At 34.6% G+C, this 19,776-nt stretch overlaps 3 protein-coding genes across 5 annotated transcripts; 1 reads left to right on the forward strand and 2 right to left on the reverse strand.

Annotated features, from left to right (window-relative positions):
- Positions 1 to 535: 535 nt before the first annotated feature.
- LOC114166852 (ATP-dependent DNA helicase DDX11) lies at positions 536 to 9,569 on the forward strand. 3 transcript variants are annotated; one of them, XM_028051719.1, is made up of 11 exons: positions 536 to 733; positions 870 to 1,472; positions 1,592 to 1,680; positions 1,838 to 2,191; positions 2,577 to 2,876; positions 2,983 to 3,219; positions 3,323 to 3,544; positions 3,648 to 4,218; positions 5,013 to 5,167; positions 8,494 to 8,944; positions 9,024 to 9,569. In XM_028051719.1, exons 1-10 carry the CDS (start codon positions 601 to 603, stop codon positions 8,941 to 8,943), a joined length of 3,114 nt encoding a protein of 1,037 aa, XP_027907520.1. In that variant the 5' UTR covers positions 536 to 600; the 3' UTR covers position 8,944; positions 9,024 to 9,569. The 3 variants fall into 3 exon arrangements, with proteins under 3 accessions (XP_027907520.1, XP_027907519.1, XP_027907521.1); XM_028051718.1 differs by having other exon boundaries at positions 8,494 to 9,568; XM_028051720.1 differs by lacking the exon at positions 9,024 to 9,569 and having other exon boundaries at positions 5,013 to 5,162; positions 8,494 to 8,578.
- A 1,132-nt stretch (positions 9,570 to 10,701) lies between these two features.
- LOC114165665 (kinesin-like protein KIN-13B) lies at positions 10,702 to 15,873 on the reverse strand. The gene is made up of 12 exons (XM_028050234.1): positions 15,511 to 15,873; positions 15,135 to 15,332; positions 14,905 to 15,051; positions 14,549 to 14,650; positions 14,075 to 14,152; positions 13,892 to 13,973; positions 13,404 to 13,563; positions 12,271 to 12,573; positions 11,922 to 12,140; positions 11,425 to 11,773; positions 11,285 to 11,350; positions 10,702 to 11,124 (listed from the first exon to the last, which is right to left on the reverse strand). The coding sequence occupies exons 1-12, from the start codon at positions 15,871 to 15,873 to the stop codon at positions 10,945 to 10,947; spliced, it is 2,247 nt and encodes a 748-aa protein (XP_027906035.1). The 3' UTR covers positions 10,702 to 10,944.
- A 1,019-nt stretch (positions 15,874 to 16,892) lies between these two features.
- Positions 16,893 to 19,070, reverse strand: LOC114166491 (mitochondrial arginine transporter BAC2-like). Its single transcript, XM_028051230.1, has 2 exons — positions 18,458 to 19,070; positions 16,893 to 17,728 (listed from the first exon to the last, which is right to left on the reverse strand). Exons 1-2 carry the CDS (start codon positions 18,689 to 18,691, stop codon positions 17,051 to 17,053), a joined length of 912 nt encoding a protein of 303 aa, XP_027907031.1. The 5' UTR covers positions 18,692 to 19,070; the 3' UTR covers positions 16,893 to 17,050.
- Positions 19,071 to 19,776: the final 706 nt, after the last annotated feature.

Raw genomic sequence — 19,776 nt, forward strand, 5'->3', positions numbered from 1 at the left:
CCATTTTTTTTTTCTTCTTCGGCAGTAGCGGTCCGGTGGCGATGGCGGCCCAATTACATTAAAATATACTGCGGTTGTTTTACTTCCAGAAAACCCATAGTAATAATTAATGATTGTTTCCTTCTTATGAAAATGAAGAAAGCCATGAAACATATAAATGGCAGAAAGGTTAAAAATATATGTAATGAAAAAAAAGTGTTTGAGAATAAATACTTTGTATTTTTAAGAAAGTCAAAAAAATAAAAGAAACAAAAAATAACAAAAATCATTATTATAATATTTTAACTACTTTCTATTATAATATCATTTTTTTTACTTCCAGAAAACCCATAGTAATAATTAATGATTGTTGCAGAGAGAGGATATATATATATATATATATATATATATATATATATATATATATATATATATATATATATATATAAATTTATTGTGATATTTGATGTAGGTTATTTTTTTGGGTCATCGGCCCAATTACATAGCAGTGCAAAAACAAAATGGGGTGAAGTTATGTTCCCGCCAAAAGGGAAAACAACAGAAATAAAATAAAAGATGAAAAGAATAACAGGATTGCTTGTTCTCTAAAGGCACACGAAAATGGTAGATGAAGAAGGAGCGCCAAAATTCCCAGGTTTTCCTTTCGAACCCTATTCGATTCAGACTGATTTCATGAACAGCTTGTATCAATCTCTCAATCAGGGAGGCGTGTCTATGTTGGAAAGCCCAACTGGTGAGTGGTGGCTAACTTGTATTTCTTCAATTTTCGTGTCGCAATTGAAATTAAGGTTGCTTCATTGGATTCGGTTAAATTAGCTTTTGTCAAGCTAAAATGCGTGTTTGATTGTACATTATGTTTGTTGGAGCAGGGACAGGGAAGACCATGAGTGTGATTTGCAGTGCCTTGCAATGGGTGCTTGATAAGAGACTACAACAGGAAGCAGTTTGTGATGAGAATCCGGGGAATGGCGGTGGTGGCGGAGTTGGTTCAGATGACGAACCTGATTGGATGAGGGACTTTGTCGTCAACAAAGTCGAGAATAATAAGAAGGAAGAAAAGTACGGGTCTGTATGGGGAAAACCTCATAATAGTAAAAAGAGGACGGAAATTCGTAAGGATTTTAGGGTTATGGGTGCTGGAGAGGAGAAGGGGTGTGAGAGTCCGCAAAAGAAAATTGATCCTGTGGATTTTCTTGATAAGGATTTTTTATTGGAAGAATATGAGAGTGAAGATGAGAGAGGGCCAGGGAGTATGATGTCCAAGAGGAAGACTGTTAACACCTCCTTTAGTTCCTCTACTGAAGACGAGTCTAGCGAAGAGGAAGAAGAAGAGAAGAAGTTGAAGGTTTATTTCTGTAGTAGAACTCATTCACAGCTTTCGCAGTTCATAAAGGAGTTGCGGAGGACGGTATTCGCTAAAGAGATGAAGGTTGTGAGTTTAGGGTCTAGGAAAAATCTTTGCATTAATGAAGGTTTTGAGATTGCTTCACTGTGATACTCCTTTTTGTTCTCCTTTCTATTTCAATTCTTGAAGCGCAAGTAGCTGCAGATGGTCTTATATTTTACCTATGATTTGTTGCGTGCTTTGCAGAGGTAGTTGCACTTGGAAACTCTACACGAATTAATGAGCGATGCTTGGAACTTCAGAAGAAAAAGAAAAATGATGCTACAAAAGTTAAGGTGTGCAGTTTTTAGAAATGACAAACTTAATGTTGAGCTGATAAGTATATATCTTGGTATTCACTACTTAGTGCTAGTAGAATCTTTTGAAATTGAGTAAAGAAAGCAGGAGTGTAGACACTAATATCTTTTGAACCATGGTGGATCTGACTTGCAGAACTTAAAAGTAGGTTCAGGGATACGCAGAACAAAGGCCACCTCTGGCTGCCCAATGCTTAGAAAACACAGAGTTCAACAAGATTTTAGAAATGAGGTATTTCAACAAAGACCCTTGGATATTGAAGATCTTGCAAATCTCGGAAGAACTATGGGAACTTGTCCGTATTATGGCTCTAGAAGCATGGTTCGAAGAGCTGATCTTGTTGTCCTACCATATCAATCTCTTCTGTCAAAATCATCTCGTGATGCCCTCGGCCTGAATTTGAAATCCAATATTGTTATAATAGACGAGGCTCATAATTTAGCTGATTCACTCATCAACATGTATGACTCCAAAATTACTTTATCACAGGTATGATTGTCATTTCTATCTTAACCTTGATTGAAATTTTGCCAGTGTCTTTTAAAATCTGGTCTAGAGTTGCAATGAGCTTTTGTATAGGCATTTTTGGGTCCCTTTTGCCACAAGTTGATACTATCTACTATAGTTTACCCTGAGAACTCTGTCAGCATTGCCTTCCCAATCATCTTAGCAAAGTCAATATTTTATTTTAGGTGATTGGTCTGGAAAGCCTACGAAACCAAGGGAAATTAATGATTATGGATCAGCGATTTGCAATTACAGTTGCTTTAGTTGCAAACATTAGACATCATACAAGTTGTATTTTGTTTACACCCATACTTGGGATGTTTAATTTTTCAGCAACTATTATATGATTTTCCTCTACTTTTTACAGCTGGAGACTGTGCACAACCATTTGGAACGGTACTTTCTGAGGTTCCGGAGTCTTTTGGGACCAACTAATAGGAGATACATTCAAACTGTCATGGTCCTCACACAAGCTTTTCTCCGAGTACTACTTGATGATAAAGATGGAAATCTTATAGATTCCTGCTGTGATGTAGATCAAGCTTCTGAAAAAAGTAGCTCTGATTTTACTATGGCCATCAATGATTTTTTATTTGAACAAAATATAGACAATATCAACTTGGTCAAATTGTTGAAATATATTAAGGAAAGTAATGTCATGCACAAGGTAAGTCTTGGCACGTAACATATACTTTTTCTTTAGAGTGAATGCCACACTATGCTTCTGAATGTTCTGTTGCCGGTTTGATATGAAAGTTTTCTTGATTTTCCAGGTTAGTGGTTATGGAGAAAAGTTTGCTGCCATGGCGACACAACATAAGATCGAGCAACATGCCGAGGAGGGAAGTTGTGTATCTGCTTTCCAGGCCTTGGCTAACATGTTACTTTCACTGACAAACAATGATGGTGATGGAAGGATAATAATTTCTAGGTTCAGGTTAACGAGCCTCAAGAAGCGTGGAGGATATCTGAAGTATGTTATGCTCAGTGGAGAAAAGATTTTTTCTGAGGTTTGCCTGATACTGCTGTCTTAATTAGAAATTATTCTGTAGCTGTAAGTTTCTCTTCCAAACAGATGGATGAAGAAGAAAATAACTAGGAAACTTTCTCTAGATTGTAGATGAAGCACATGCCGTTGTATTAGTAGGGGGAACACTTCAACCTATAGAAGAGACTAGGGAGAGACTCTTTCCATGGTTACCACCAAACCAATTGCATTTCTTTTCATGTGGGCATATTGTTCCTCCAGATAGCATTATGCCAATAGCTCTTGCACGGGGGCCTACTGGACGCACCTTTGATTTTAGCTTCGGCTCCAGGAGCTCACCAGACATGGTGAGTAGGTCGTTGTTCCATCCATCATTTTTCAGTTTAATTTAATGAAATGAAATATTAATTGTGGAAAATGACTGATTGTGCTGCATCTTGTGCTTTATAGATGCGAGAACTGGGTCTTTTGCTGTGTAATCTGGTTACGGTGGTTCCGGAAGGAATTGTTGTCTTCTTCCCATCTTTTGATTATGAGAATAAAGTCTACGAGCATTGGGAATCATCTGGCATCCTTGAAAGGATTACAAAGAGGAAGCGTGTCTTTAGGGAGCCAAGAAATAACATGGATGTTGAATCCGTTCTCAAGGAATATAAAGATACCATTTATACATTATCGGGCATGAATTCAGAAGTAAACCAAGCATCTTATAGTGGTGCAATACTCCTTGCTGTTGTTGGTGCGAAGTTATCCGAAGGGATCAACTTAAGTGATGGGATGGGCCGATGTGTAGTCATGGTTGGACTACCCTATGCTAGCCCATCTGATATAGAGTTGTTGGAGAGGATAAAGCACATTGATCGTTTTCAAAATTTAAAGCTTGAAAATTCTAGCGTTTCTACAAGTTATGATCTATACAGTGGACATGCTGAAGGTGGTTTTGCCATCTTAAGAAGTTGCACTCACAGAGGAAAAGAATACTATGAAAATCTCTGCATGAAAGCTGTAAATCAATCAATAGGTGCGTACTTTCAACTTAAAACCTCCCTAAAGGATATTTCTGTGGGGTGTTTATCCATACTAGGTTGAGCATTGTTTTGGTAGAAACCACTTTTTATAGGATCTATTTGGTTTAAATTATTTATTTAAAAATTAAGATTGGATTCTCAAGGCTCAAGATGTGTCAGTTAATTTGTTGGCTAAATTGCATGCTTAGTTTCCCATATGTCGTGTGATTTTTGTTTCTCGGTTCCAATCGCATCAATTGAGGATTTTTTAGTTTTTTTTCATTTAAAAGGATTTTCCTCTACTTGGATTGCATCTAATTATTTGTGTGTATTTGCGTATGATTAAAGACAATTCTTTTGTTGGTCTTTGTAGTCATATAAACAATAATTTACCACAAGAATCCTCAACACGACAATTAAGTCAATGCCGTCAAAATATATATTTTTTGGGTACTTTAGTTTAGATGTGAATTTTTAGCTGATGCATGTCTATTTACTCATTGTCATGCCTAATTTCTTGTTCGTGGTTAATTTTTGTAAATATTTGATGCAATCCATGGAGGGGCGTAATTGTAAATGGCAGAAATCTTAAGAGATCTAATCGTCACGATCAGAACCCGAGGCAAAAGTCGTACAATTACAATAGGAAGGGAGTAAAATTAATTAAGACTATTTTTTAATTAAATGAAGAAATCCAGGTTCTACGTATCAGGGGATTTTCTATCGTGCAATCTGTACCTGCAAATTGTGCACATCTTAATGGGTTCTCTCCTAATCTTTCATGACATGATAAATATGTTTATTTCAGGTAGAGCTATCCGTCACATCAATGACTATGCAGCAATTTTGTTGGTTGATACAAGATACACATCTGATTCCTCAAAACGGAGTTTGGCTCACCCAGTCACCAAGCTCCCGCAGTGGATAAAAGATCGTCTTGTTTCTTCTGTTAGCTATGGTGAGGTACATAAATCCTTGCATCAGTTTTTCAAACTCAAAAAAACATGCTGCCAATAGTCCCCTTAGCCGATCCTGTTAGCAAACTATAAATAGTTCACCATAAAATGAATATCCAACATTATTTACACTTAGTAGAAGCATTGGATCTTAGGAGTGTGCTTAATATCCGTTGTTTTAAAATAGCAGTGGTTAGTGTGGTAGGGACTAATGAACCCTATCTGATCCTATTATGGCTGGAACCAATTAATAGCATATTGTGACCAAGAAAAGAATGAGAGTAAACACGTCGGATTTCCTATTCAATGTGAGAGATTTGATGTCTGCTGCATACTTTCTTTAGGCTTTCACGCCGACAGTGAAGTTAAGGGCTAGTACCCTTGTTTACATGGCCCCTAGAAGAGTTTTCTTGGATCTGCATCACGGAAAAAGAGAGAGAATGAAGAAAAGAGATGAAAGTTATAAAGGGTAAAATATGCAATCATTGAAAGAAAAAACATAAATATAAAGAAAATTTTCTTTGCATATTATAGTTATATAATCGCCTATGTCTTGCACATGATTCATTATATTATAATACATAATGAAATATGTTTTAGTATAATTGATTATACATTACTACATAATGAATTTGCTGCATTGATTGTGTTTTATTGCACAAGTACTTGGATATTATTATGTAATTGAGTATGTTTTTACATATATAACTTCTATATTAAGAATACTTCAATAAAACATTTCTATTTTCATTTATTGTAATAGAATATATAATTAATGTATTATTATTAAAGTATTTCTTTGTCACATCTATTAATAACTTTTTACACAAATTTGTTTATTTTCTAGAATAATTTAGTTACATATTAATATATTTGAGTAATGTTTTAAAAAGTAAAATTTTACTGATTACTTTAATACTTTTTACTATAATATAATATAATTGTAAGTATTTAATTGTTATCTATCTTTATATATTTTGAATTATTTCTTATGTTATAATAAAAGTTAAATATTTGTATTAGTTAATCGATTTTTTTTAATCTAATATATATAATTTTCTGTGATGTTGATAATAGAAAGTTATTTATCTTGTGTTTTTTATTTTGCGTTTCAGAATTTCGAACTTCTGTATTCCTTAGTTCTCTCTCTTTCCATCTTCTGCAGCAACAACTTTTACTCTTTCCCTTTCTTTCATTCCACTTTCCATCAATTTCTTTAAATACTCACTTTTATAAAGGATAAAATAGTCATTTTAAAAAACTTATGGGGGTGCATAAAGTAATTATACGTTGGTCACTATTTAATCATTATGCAGAGGTCACGAGTATAGCCTGTTTTTAAGCTTCGAAAGTAATGTGAGTTGCTTTATTCACAGGGCACACAACATTTTAAGAAAACAACGTGTGTATATATATATATATATATATATATATATATATATATATATATATATATATATATATATATATATATATGTCAATTGCAAGCGTTGTTGGTTTAATTTTATAATTGTGTAGAGAGGTGGGTGAAAGAATTAAAACACTGGCAAGTGCCTATAGTGGCCCCAATGCAGCAAACGGAATGCATTCTTCGCATTATACATTGGGGACCATCACCCTTTTCTTACAGAATTACAAGGTTTTTCTGACCTAGACATACATGATAATTTGGGAAATTATGGACCAATTAAGTGCATAAGATTTTGATCCTTATATCACTTGTTTTTTATTCATTAACAAATGGTAAATTTATTTACAAATACTCCAACCTTGTTTAGAAATATAAATATGAGATCAAGCGTTTGTACCGAGATGAGAAAGTTAATGATATATAAGAAAAATAAAACTTTTTAAGTCTTAAGGTTGATGTCACGTTTTTTTTATGTGAGTAACTCTTACTCTAGAGGTAATAATTTTTCTCGATAATATATCAGCAAAATAATTTCAACAAATCTTTGGAGCTAAATTGGACTTTGTACTTGCACATGCAGAGATTATGTTAGGAGTTAGGTACAAGGAGAAGATAATTAATATATAGTTCGGATAGTGGTTAGTGAGTATCAGACAAATAAATATGAGGTCAATGTAGGGGAACAGACATACTGTCAAGTATCAGAATTGTGTTTTGTTATTTATGGAAGGGTTAAATACAATTTGAGTTAAATTTGGATTTGAAACAGATAGTCGTTCTAGTTTAAATTTTAATACATTTTAATTTTTGTATTTTAAAAATAAATTGATATAGTCCTTTTTTAATTTGTGTTAATATCTTTTACGTATCAAATATATTTTAAATTAATATTAAAACTGTTTATATTTTTTGATACAGTTTAACTCAAATCTCAGTGCAAAAGATTAATATTATTAAATTAAAAGAATTATATTCAATACTTTTACTTCTAGAACTCAAAATATATCATACTTCTAGACATCAACAAATTTTAATATCTAATTTAATTACTAAAAACATATTTAATTACGAAACATACATGAATCTGGAAAATAATTGTCTCTCCTATTTTCTGTTCTTTAACAATCAGGAAATACAATAATTACTAACAGAATATTTTCATTCTTCCACCTTCTAATCCAGTTCCCAACAAATTGACTCCTAACAGATTCTGTTTCTGGGATGATGCTGCGCATGTGTCCCATTAATTATCCTCAGTAACACATACCGAATTTTCTGTTAAAAGCAATGTCTGAATCCACTATTGAAGGGCATTAATTTTTTTACTGTAGTACCATAAAGTTAAAGTCAAGCTGCATGACAAAGCATGCAATGCATACAGACCTCTGAAAAACTCAGTTCAGAACTACCTTTAAGCCAAGAGAAGTAATTTCTGATCTTTTTTCATATGACCAATTTACCATATACCAGAGAATGAAGGGGTTTGAAAGGGACAAAGAACATGAGATGCCGTAGACAAAAGGGTAGAGTTTAAAGCTAGCGAGAGGAAACACATTGGTTTTGTTTTTTAAGTGACCTTAGTAACAAGCCAGTTACCAACCGCACTTTTTCTTTGTTTGAAATTCTGAATGTGGACAAAATTAGAGAACCCTTAATAACCATGACTGCCCTTGAAGATCGAGAGAAAGAGAAAGCCACTTCATTTCACTTTCACAGTAGAACCCCAAATGCAGCTAAGACAAACCTTTCGCAAGACCAAGGTCTTTTTCCACAAAAGCTTCCGAAATTTCTTGTCTTTCTTCTTTGAAGAGTACCGAAAGATTCCCAGATCTTTTTCCTTCAATCAATTCCTTTGTAGAGCTGGCAATGCAAGAACTCGCACAAGCGACCAGTTTTACAATGAGTTTTATGATCTGCTGCAGACTGATCTCAACAGAATAAACATGTATGGTAACAACAACAGGCACGATTCAGCAATGGGAGCTGCTTCATGCAGTGAAAGCTCCGTTTGTTTTTCCAAGCAAAGACTGCAAACGAGCAAGAACGAGGAGAGAGCACAAGAGAAGAAGAAGAAGAAAGGAAGCTCACACCCCAGAAAAAAAGAGGACTTCAATTCAGAAAACATGAACAAGAAAGTTCATGCTTTAGCACAAAAGATGAAGGCAATGGATATGGTGGATGCGGGTGATCTAGAACGTGTGCTAGACATAGAAGAAGCACTGCACTACTATTCTCGACTTAAGAGCCCTGTCTATGTAGATATTGTGGACAATTTTTTCATGAGCATTCAATCAGAGTTATCTGCTTCGCAGCCATGTGCCAGCAGCATCAAACCCTCCAAGGAAAGGCTTGGTCCAATCCAGTTCAGATAAGGTTTCCAATCAGCAACATTGCAAACATTTAACAGTTTATAGGGAATTAAAGAGTTTAGTTTAACTCACACTATTCCCAGGTTTCTTTTCTTTCAGGGTACTATCTGGTTATTGCTCAATAATCCACATTGTCCTTGCATAATAGTGATTTCTTACAGCAGAGGAATCTAACTTTCTTGCTTGCAAATTGTCCCATTTCTCAGGCGTACTTGGATCCTGAGAACTTTGTGCTTTTAGTTATCTGTGCCAGAAAAGACAACATATTTTTAGCTTTCCTGCCATTCCAGACTTACAATGGGCAATGACAGTGTAACGTATAGTGTTGAAAATTGTATTAATATATACCTGATCTGTAGCCAATTCTTATCCGATTCAGAGGAGCAAAATTTTCTTCTACGTACGTGTATTTTTTACAATGAACTTGTATGTATAAATCAAACTCCATGGTGTCAATTCAATACACAGATTTAACATCTGTGTCTCATCTTTCTTTTCCCTCTTCCAACACGGTATAACAGCTTGGTCGTTGTTTGAGACCATGTAGATGAACATGGGCATGGGATCCTGGAGAAATAAATTATTGACATTTGGCATTCATTTTAGTAATAGCTCTTGGATAGAGCAAGATAAAGAAGCAATTTCATCGTCTGTGGCTTTACCAATGCCCTAAACGTGTGATGGTAGTCAATTGTATGGTATTGACGATACCCTTTTGCAACCAGACTTTCTTTTTGTGGGTTGTATCCGAACAAGAATCTGTTCCTTGAGTCTTTGATATTTGGTTGTAGGGGTACATGTATACACTTATAGTCTGTTATTAAGCTGATCATGTAAAGTGTAGTGAACTAACAAACGATAACTTAGGGTAATAAACGATCTAAGTTAATTTAATAACAATATCGTAAAACTTGTTAAATGTAGAAGACCAGATTCAAATAAAAATATAAGATAAAATGTAACTAGCTAATTACTTCACAATCGCACCGTAGCACGACCAGCAATCACTTGCCTCCATCCACCATTCAACACCCAACGGGATTCCACAGCGGCGACGCGCAGTTCCTTTCTTCATGATTCAAAGTATTAACTTAGAAATATTTTCACTTTTTAGTTCTGATTCTATTAGTAGCCACCAACAAGTTCTTTTCTCTGTAGTTTGCCACCCAGAATCATTTTCAGCAATGATGTTTAAACTGCCGCCAACCTGGTTTATGGTGTTCGGTTGACTGCGCTGATGAGGCTTCACGCCCTGAGACCTCGGACGAAGAAAGTTGGAACAGAGAAAGAAAGAGAAGGGCCAAAAAGATTTAATGCAGACGAAGGTGCGGTTTAATTAATTTAAATGAAATACATGAATGTAAGAGTGTACAATGTTGGCTCACCATCAACCATATCCCTTATCCGCAATAAGTATATGCAAAGAACATTCTCCAAAGACAATATTAGCACCTCCTAATATTAATTAAATATTTTAATGTTTTTCTATTACATACGAAAAAAAATTGCCGTTATTCAAGAAAAGAAAAACTTTTAGTATTATAAGTTTTAAACTTTTAAAATAGAACGGTTGAACATTCATGATGGTTAGTGTAAAAATATTTATACTATTATCTGGAAGTCTAGATATATATATATATATCTTTTCTTAAGAAAATGACTGTAATGTTTTTACAAAAAATAATAAAATTACCATACATGTCAATTGGTGATTAGATGGCAAGGTTGTCAAGAACTATTTTCTAAAGAAAGTTAACAAAGTAATAAAAAAATACAAGGGTGGCGTTGGATTTAAATTTGTAATTTATATCAATTATTTATAATCTTAACTTCCAAACAAGGGAGATGAATGCACCACTCCCTCATTAAAACTCCCAAACAATTTAGGATTTAAAAAAGTAGAAAAAAAAAAAAACCCTTTTCACGACATCCTATTCCAAACTCTTCCCCATCACTACGAATAACTCGACTCCCATCCACTTAACCCCAGGAGTCTGATTTAAATTAGTAACCAGCAGATGAAGCCAGAACGCTATGCTCCTTTAAACGTTTCTGGAAATGAGTTAAACGAGTTTGTAACTGCATGATGCCAGCTGCCTTCTGAGACAGAATGGCATTTAGTTTTGCTATATAATCATCCAGCTGATTACCTGGTTTGTCTGCTTCAACCAAGAGGTTCATTTCCTGCATATGTAAAGCATATATTAATATGAAGCTACAACCTACACTGATAGTCACAACTCACAAGTTTCGAAGATTTTAAAAATGGCACAGTTGCGTAATGCGCATAAAATTTATAAAAACAATAAAATGTCAAAAGGAAAAACAGAGTCAATTTAATTACCTCTCTAACAATATTCATAGTCTCCTCTACTTGTTTCCGGTGAGCATTTACAAGGTCTTCTTCTTCCTGAAATCATGGTATATGCATTTACTCTAGGTTTTGCAAATATGAAAAGTCGTTTCCAGAATAGTATAATTTACCTGTAAGAGGGCATTCAAATCATCATCAGACTGTACTGCTTTAGGTTCAACTTTTGGGATGTCCTTCCATTTAATCTGGCCATTGGGGGGTTTCTTAAATCTGTCATCTGTTACACCATATGGCTCTATCTTTCCATTTTTCTTCCATGATGGTTTCACCTGTTCATAGTAATCTTCAGGAGGACTAAATTCATCCCCGTCTTTTTCTTCAGGCCATGTATCAGTTGTGCGATCCTCATACGTATATGTATTAACAGAAGACAAGGGAATAGAAATTGAATCTTTAACGTTGAAATTTGAAGATAAAACGTCCTTCTTAGAGTTGTTCCCTTTCGATAAGCTTTTTACCCTGAATTTTCATATATTTTGTGACAGTCAAATCAAAAAGCTTTCATTTGGAACATAACAGTGATTGCACAATGAATGAATGGTTTGCAGGGAAGTGGAAAATCAACGACATAAAATTATTGTTTGTTTGGTTGAAATGTCGTTGTTACCTGTCAGCATATCTTAATGTATTCAGAGTATGTTCACATGAACCGGAACTTGGTGATATGCAAGATATCATAACAGTGCGGGAATCACCAACAAACGAATCCCTTAGAACTTCAGTCAATTTACTGCCTCTGAATGGGATGTGTCCTTGGTCATTATCTAATGCTCTGATGCATTCCTTTAAGGCGAGCAAGCTCTTATTGATCTCAGCACCTTCTATTCTGCATTCCATATATTTTGGAACACCCGACCAAACAGACAAATTCATTAAGGCTGAGAAAAGAAAATCTAAGATATCATTAATATAGTTTGTCTTCAACAATATCACTTTAGCTACTCCGTGAGACATACCTTGTCTGTTTGTCATTATCTGTGGTATCTGCTCCACGTTCACTTCCAGCAAGATCTATGAAGGAGAGCTTCCCAACAACACGGGGAGGCTTGGATACATTTCCATCAACGGATCTCTTGATAGCAAGCTGAAGAATTGCATGTGACCGTGAAGACTCCTCGTTTGCACCTGTGGTGCCAGTACTTCTCGTGGCATTTCCTTGCTCAATCAGTTCCTTGATGGTCTCCACATCCGATACTTGGTACTCTTGCAAACCAACAATGCAAACTTGTTGCTTACCATCCTCCCTCATGCACAGTTTTCTGCAGAAGAACAATATTATTGGGATTGAAGATCCGAGCAAAGCTTGAAATTATTTGATTTGATGCTCCCAACAACTTGGATTTGATGATTGTAGCGATGAAGTGTTGATCTTGGAATTGAAATTGTTAGAATTGTAACTTTAGTGTTTTTAGGGTTGTAAGTTTTTATTTCTTTATCTTAGTTAAAGTTAGTAGTATTAAGAGCCTCGATTAAAATGTCTAGTTATTAGTTGATTAAAAAGACTAAAATCTCTTAAGCAATTTAATGAATGGAGTTCATCTATTTTAACCGATTAAAACAAATTTAATTGAATAAAATCACTAAAAATGTCACTTTTTAGTGATTTTAGCGGACTAAATTCACGTTTGGCTGATAAAAAAATCATGCAACTTCATTTGGCTTAGTTTTAGCGAACTAATGTATTTTAGTTGGCTAAAACTTTCAGATCTACAAAACTATAGTTCTTACTCTTCTGAAATACCATATAATTCAATTTAATCATCAATAACATTTGAAATTTTGAGAAACACTTTGTGTAAGAACTTTTGCATTCTGGACCATCTTGTGTTTTTCTCTTACCCTTATCTCATACAAATCGTAAGTACATTGATTTGATATAGTATGCTTTGGTTTCCGAAGGTTTCATTTGAGTTTTTCATCAGGAATTGATTGATTCAGAGACTGCTATTCATTAACTTGCAAAAAGTTTCTGAGGCTTGTGAAAAGATTAAGGCATCCCCCTATTGAACTCAACCTATAATTCTAACAAATATTACACCTAAAAAATATAGAGACCACGGGTGAATAAATGAAAGATCAATCAACTCACTTTCGGTCATTAAGGAGATCAAAAAGCTTCCCACCATATATTTCAAAGAAACTCACAAACAACTGAAATCCCTGACTCCTGTACGTATGATGCATCAATCTCAAGATGTCCCTTGATGCTTTAAGAGGCAGTGGCTTCATTGTGTAAGTTTTTCCACTTCCTACACAAGAAGAAAATTATGTATTGAAGTTCACAAATGATACACTAATATAAAATGGCAGTAATAGTGCAAGCAAACAAAGTCACTTCTGCTTAAATTAACACCCATTAAGTATCAAAATTTCTGTTCAATATAAAAGTGTAGACATAACGTGACCATTTGAGAATATCTATCAGATTACTAATTACTTTAAACTACAACTTATTAACTATTCAAATAGAGGACCACCTACAGTTGTAAGAGAAAAAGAAGTCAATAAAAGGAGATTTAAACTCTCTTGGTAAATTGGAACACACATAATTAATCAAATTTGAGAAGCTGCTATCACCTGTTTGACCATACGCAAAGCAAGTTGCCTTAGTGCGTTGAAATATTATTGGAACTATGGGCTCCACTGTTTCACGATACACCTAACCAAGTCCAAAGGTTAAAAATAAAGTTAAATAAGTGGGCTATGTATTTGTACATTTATTCTTTCAACTAAAAACTTAATTGCATTATAGCTAGTTACCTCATCATTTGTAACCTCTTCATTCAAAACAGCATCAAAAACAAACTCATGCTTCTCAACATACTGAGTTAGATCAACCTGTAAAGCATTTAAATTTTAAAATGTTCAAATGAAAACATTTACTATAATATAGCAGCCAAAAACTAATCATATGCACAAGTTTGTGAAAAATAAACGGATAGATAAAGCTTGAACAATTTTCTATGAATAAACACTGACAATTACAGTCTGTGGAATTTACACTTAACAACATTGTTTGTCTTTCTAGTAGACCATATTCATACCAAGCATTCCAAGTTCACCAAGAGAAAGATTTTGAAATATCAACGAAATATTTAATAGGCAACATCATTCTCTATTTCATCGTTCTCACAAATCATTCAAAACTGCTTGATCAAATATTTTTCAACATAAAAGACAATTAAAATATCCAATTTTTCAATACCCCGGAATTCCATTGCCTACTACACTCACCTTAAGTTTGGTCTCGTGCACGGTTAAAGAATTTGAAACTGTGTCTATAATATCCTCCTCGTGCTTAGCTGTCTCCTTCTTATTTAGCGGTCTCTTGCGAACCTGCATAGAGTAGCAAGTTACCAACTCAGAACAAAAACAAAATTCAAGCAAAGACAAATTCCAACGTCCATTCTCAAATACCACGACAAATGCAGTATTCAAGCAAGAGCCTCCAAACTCATTATAGCAAACAGTCAACATTTTCTGTCTCATCTTTCTTTATTGCATTGTCTATTATATCAATTTGTCGATATAATGTATTGCACTGATAACATTTATCATTGAATATTGAGATACGCAAAACAATAACATACCACGACTTTAATCTTAGCTACATTGCTAGACTTCAGATTCTCTGCAGCAACAAGACTATTGTAGACGTTGTTATCAGTAGCACGAGCTCTGGCAGTTTGTTTGCCGATAATGTAAGGCTCGGAATCATACGCGTTCGAGGACGGAATCTACCAAATCACAAGCAAATGATTCAAACAAAACCGAACAAAAACATTCAACGATAACTAAAACGAAACAAAAATCAATAAACCTGAGGAAGAAGCTCTGTATCGAAGGAATGGATATCCAAGAGGCCAGGGCTGAAATCGTGAGGAGAATCGTCCTCGTCACCGTTTTTCTTGACAGCATAACTACGAGGAGGCGTTAACGGATCCATAGAATACTCACTGAAGCTCTTCTGCACGCTGTTCCGGTACATTCTGCCTCCGCCACCGTACAGATTGTAGTCCTGCAAGCCAAAACGGATCGCAATTCAGAAATCAGCTTCCACTGCAAGGAGGACTGGTGGTTGTTGCGAACAATAAATGCATTCAATCATTCATCATTAGGAATATTAAATTTGGAGTGAAGTTGTTGAACGTTAGGGTAAACAACACGAAAAAACGGAAACAGGAACAGTGAAAAACCTGAAGAGGAGGAATGTGATTGGAGGAGGAGTTGAACCACTTGGAAGAAGCATCGAGATAGTGCTCGGAGTGCTGGCGGTTATGGTGCACCCCCGTCGCACCGGATCTCTGGCCCTGTCTGTTCATGTTTTTGATGAGATGAGAAACTTGGACGAGGAGCGTAGTGTAGAGTGGAACCCAAGAATGATATATAAGGTAAATAGGACCCAATGCGGTGAGTGGAGAACAAACTAAACAGCCTTTGAATATTTTTGAATTGAATCCGGAAGACGAAGGTGAGGCACGTGTGGAACGTTGAAACGACGACGTATAGCTGGGTCCGTGGAGTGTGTTCTTTTCTTTTTCTTTAAGTTGTCCTATCATCGCCCACCGTCTCGCACGTGGGTGGGGCCCGCCGCGGCTTTTCTCTTTGTTTATCGTTGCGCGCTTGGCTCCTTCGCATTCAAAAATGCTGCCACCTTTCGGGGCTTTCTCGATCCTGCCACGTGTCCATTTTTTTTGTTATGTGTGAAAAAGGGGTCGGATTTGGATCATAATGGGCTGCGTTAAAAGACCACGTTTCTGGGCTTTCTCTCCGCCTGTTTGGGTGGCTGTCTGCCTTTTTAATGTGGTGGTGGGTTGGGTTAGGTGTACCAAAAATTTGTACTTCTTTGAATTATGCATATATTTTACAATAATTTAAAATATATACATAAATTAGGAAATTACTTTTCTAAATTTCATATTGGAACGCAATTAAGGTATTTAAAACTATAAATATATAAACACTTTTTACTTTTCCAACACCCTCACAAAGTGCATGAAGAAATAATGCGTGTGCAAAAAGTAATTACCTAATAATAATGACCAAATTAATTCCATAACTATAGTGGGCCTATCCAGTATAAAAGCCCAAATAGTTAGTTGTATTTAGTAATATCTATGACAAAGAGTGAAGAAGAAATTAGGGTTAAATATATTTTTATTTCTCAAATTTTTATAAAATTTGAATAATTTTTTCTTCAAAATTTAAGCTTAATTTAGTTTTCAATTTTAGAATTGTATAAATTTAATTTTTTTAACTAAATATTGTTAAGTTTATTTGACATTTTGACATTTTTTAAATATATTTTATGATAGTTAAATAAAATTAAAATAAAAATATATCAATCAATATAAACAATTTAAATATTATCATGAATGATGAGATATATTTGAAACGTTAACTTAACTTGATAAAATTTGGATAAAAATACTAAATTCACGTGATTCTACAAGATTAAATTTGGTAAAAATTTAAAAAATGGACACTAATTTCAATTTATTCTAAAATTAAAGGATAAAAATATATTTAACCTAAAAAATTATTTATAAAATTTAACCTGTCTATTAACAAATGTGGATAAAAAGAAAATAATGAATTCTGAAATGCTTAGATGAACTTTTTTTTCCTTCCATTATCCATTAGTTAGCGGAATCTATTTTATTACGTACAGAGTATCTGTGAATTACATCTTGCAATGGGTTATGTCGGTGGTTTTTACCTAAAATGGCGTTTCTCCTAAATAGTTTCTTTGGTATGAATACTTGGGTTGCGAAACAGTAATCTGAGCGCAACTTCATACGCAGAGAATATGGCTCCATTTACTATGAAAGCTCTGGCAACTGTAGTTCCTAAACCCCGCCACAGCACACTGTATCCTTCTTCTTTAACACTCTTTCTGAAACAATCTACGATGCCTTTGTACTTGAGAGAAGAGGGTGTTTGAGCCTGCAATCTACTCTTCACAACATCCAAAGGGTAGCAACTGATCCAACTAGTCACGCCTGCAGATCCTCCCGCTACTAACATAGTCTGCAAACTTTCTTCACCACTTTTTCTGCAACCAGGGTGGAGTCGTTCCCTCATGTATTCGTATGTCCAGAAGTATAAACCATGAGAGGGTCCATCTCTTAACACAGTCACACCAAGTCCTCGATAAATGCCTCGAAGGCCTTCTTTTCTCCAAATGTGTTTCGCCAGCCTTATAGGACCCTTTATGGATTCTGCCATCTGGCTTTCTTTTTGCATCTGAAGTCGAATTTTTATCAGCTCCACAGGGGAAAGTAACAGACTTTGAAGTGCTCCTGTGCCAGTTCCTCCTAATGCAACACCCTTGTAGGATGCAGGGTCTTTAGGAGATACAGATAAGTCACACGCCCTTGACAGAACCGCGTACGTTTGGAAAACCATTGCATTCTGCCACCGTGAAATGATCGATTAGAAGTGAAAAGACAAATAAAGGAAACAATGATGAACAGTGTAAGTGTGTCGAGATTTGACATCATGTGGAGATGGAAAATCGTTGCTGAATCTTTATGTCACAACATAGTAAAACCGTAGATAGTTGTCTAAATTGTTCACTGTCTTGAAAATTTACTTCAATATTGACCCAGTTGGATAAACATTCTGATTCACACAATCCGAAGCCGAAAATTTAGTTCAATATTGACCCAGTTGGATAAACATTGTGATTCACACGTCAAAAACCTAAACTCCTTATCTAATAATGATTATTGAATGATTCAAGAGGAGAAGGAAAAGGAAAATGATTCATGTACAATTCTATCTCTATCGGAAAGCAAGATTGTTATAATTATAAAATTAAAAGCCGTGGGAAAGTGAGTCTCAAAAGGAAATGAATTGCGGGCTCGTGAATCTTTATATTCCTTAAAAAAGAAAAAAAAAAACACCAAGTGATATTATAGTATATTCCTCTGACCAGAGTTGTCGGTCATAGGTTTTTATCCTATTTCTGTGATCGGAATAAGAGAAGTTGGAATCCTACGGCGTACCAAAACTGTAAAATTGAAAACTACATTAATTCCACTGCAATTTATGAGCATCTGAATGAAATTTTATGCGCGTAAAAGAGAGAAAAACAGAGTAGAGAAAGTTGATGAATGAGATAAAAGAAAAAAAAAAAACCTGAAAAGTAACGGTGGCTAATGGTGCGGCCATGCCACGGTACAAAGAACATGTTCCTTCCCTTAACACCATGTGCTTAAAGATGGTGACAGCAGAGCCATTTTTTGTGTTCTGTAATTTGATTCGGAGAGTGTCAAGTGGATAACCTGCAAATATACCTGCGATGCCTCCGAAGCCACCTGCTACAAACTCTCTTCCCGAACTGCTTGCAAGAAATTCTGACCAAAATTCCATGATCTTCTCCTCTCATTCCTCAAATCACGTTCTCAAAACCACGTAGCCACTTCCGAATGAAACAACATTAAATAATACTACTAAACTATTCTGGTTTTGTGTTTGAGGTATGTCTAAAGCTCGATTTTTTCTTTGGTTTGGCAAACCCGAAATATGTAATCAAGTTTGTGATGGGAACTTTTTCACCTTCTTATTCTTGTGAGATGGAAAAGTAACAGAGAACTTGGACCTCACCTTTGAGCAGAGACCAAAACAAATGCCACCGGTGACAACTTTGTTTGCTATTTTTGTAGGGCAAGAAAAGTGTCCAACCAATCAATCTACGCACGTTACCAATACGTATTTTACACGTGGAAAAAATTTAATCGTGGCCATGTTCGCCAACTTTTTGAAATTGTTTATTGATCATTGAGGAAATTTAGTTTTTGGGGTGATTCAAGTTATTAAGCAAATACCAATGCATTAATCTCGCGTGCAACTTCTAGAATCTAGTGCATGTTCCATGAACGCAGCCTTCTCTGAAAATTTGAATCCACTACGAAGAAGAGCACAATCTGATCGACAGCATAAAAATTGTTAAACTCAGCATCTACTGTGGAATGTGCATTAAGTCGGTTATGTGTAACCAAAATTATACTAAATAATTAAATTTTGACAATTTTGTCAAATGAGTTATCATCTTTTAAATAACTTTTATTTTTTATTTTTTATTTTTTTATTTTTTTATATTTTAAATCTATTCAAAATATATTAATTCATGGTAAGAAAAAATTATAAAAAAATTAATTGTTATGTATCATTATCATAGATAATATGGTTATGTTATGATCGATTATTGTATTTCAGAAATTGCTCATTTTTAAAGTTTAAAATTCTATCATGGTTTTTTTTTAAATATTTTAAAAATTTAATTTAAATATATTTTTTTCTGGATTCAGATTTTAAATAATGCAGAATTTATATACAAAAAGAAATTTCAATCAAAGTTAAATATAATTTATTTCATCTTTTCAGTTGGGAGAAATAAGACAATGTTATAACTTTTTGGTTTATTTTTCTTATTTTAAACTTTAACATATTTTTAT

This window comes from Vigna unguiculata, chromosome 10 (genome assembly GCF_004118075.2).
Source record: "Vigna unguiculata cultivar IT97K-499-35 chromosome 10, ASM411807v1, whole genome shotgun sequence".
NCBI classification, from domain to species: Eukaryota; Viridiplantae; Streptophyta; class Magnoliopsida; order Fabales; family Fabaceae; genus Vigna; species Vigna unguiculata.

Bases quoted from the DNA above. Each gene is read 5' to 3' on its own strand.
- LOC114166852 (XM_028051719.1), top strand. From the start codon at position 601: ATGGTAGATGAAGAAGGAGCGCCAAAATTCCCAGGTTTTCCTTTCGAA. The intron at 1,681-1,837 runs GTGTGCAGTTTT...TCTGACTTGCAG, and splicing joins ATGATGCTACAAAAGTTAAG to AACTTAAAAGTAGGTTCAGG. The intron at 5,168-8,493 runs GTACATAAATCC...GATCTGCTGCAG, and splicing joins CTTCTGTTAGCTATGGTGAG to ACTGATCTCAACAGAATAAA.
- LOC114165665 (XM_028050234.1), bottom strand. From the start codon at position 15,873: ATGATAGGACAACTTAAAGAAAAAGAAAAGAACACACTCCACGGACCC. The intron at 14,153-14,548 runs GTGAGTGTAGTA...AATGCTTTACAG, and splicing joins TGCACGAGACCAAACTTAAG to GTTGATCTAACTCAGTATGT. The intron at 12,141-12,270 runs GTATGTCTCACG...TATGGAATGCAG, and splicing joins GATAATGACAAACAGACAAG to AATAGAAGGTGCTGAGATCA.
- LOC114166491 (XM_028051230.1), bottom strand. From the start codon at position 18,691: ATGGAATTTTGGTCAGAATTTCTTGCAAGCAGTTCGGGAAGAGAGTTT. The intron at 17,729-18,457 runs GTTTTTTTTTTT...TCACGGTGGCAG, and splicing joins TAGCCACCGTTACTTTTCAG to AATGCAATGGTTTTCCAAAC.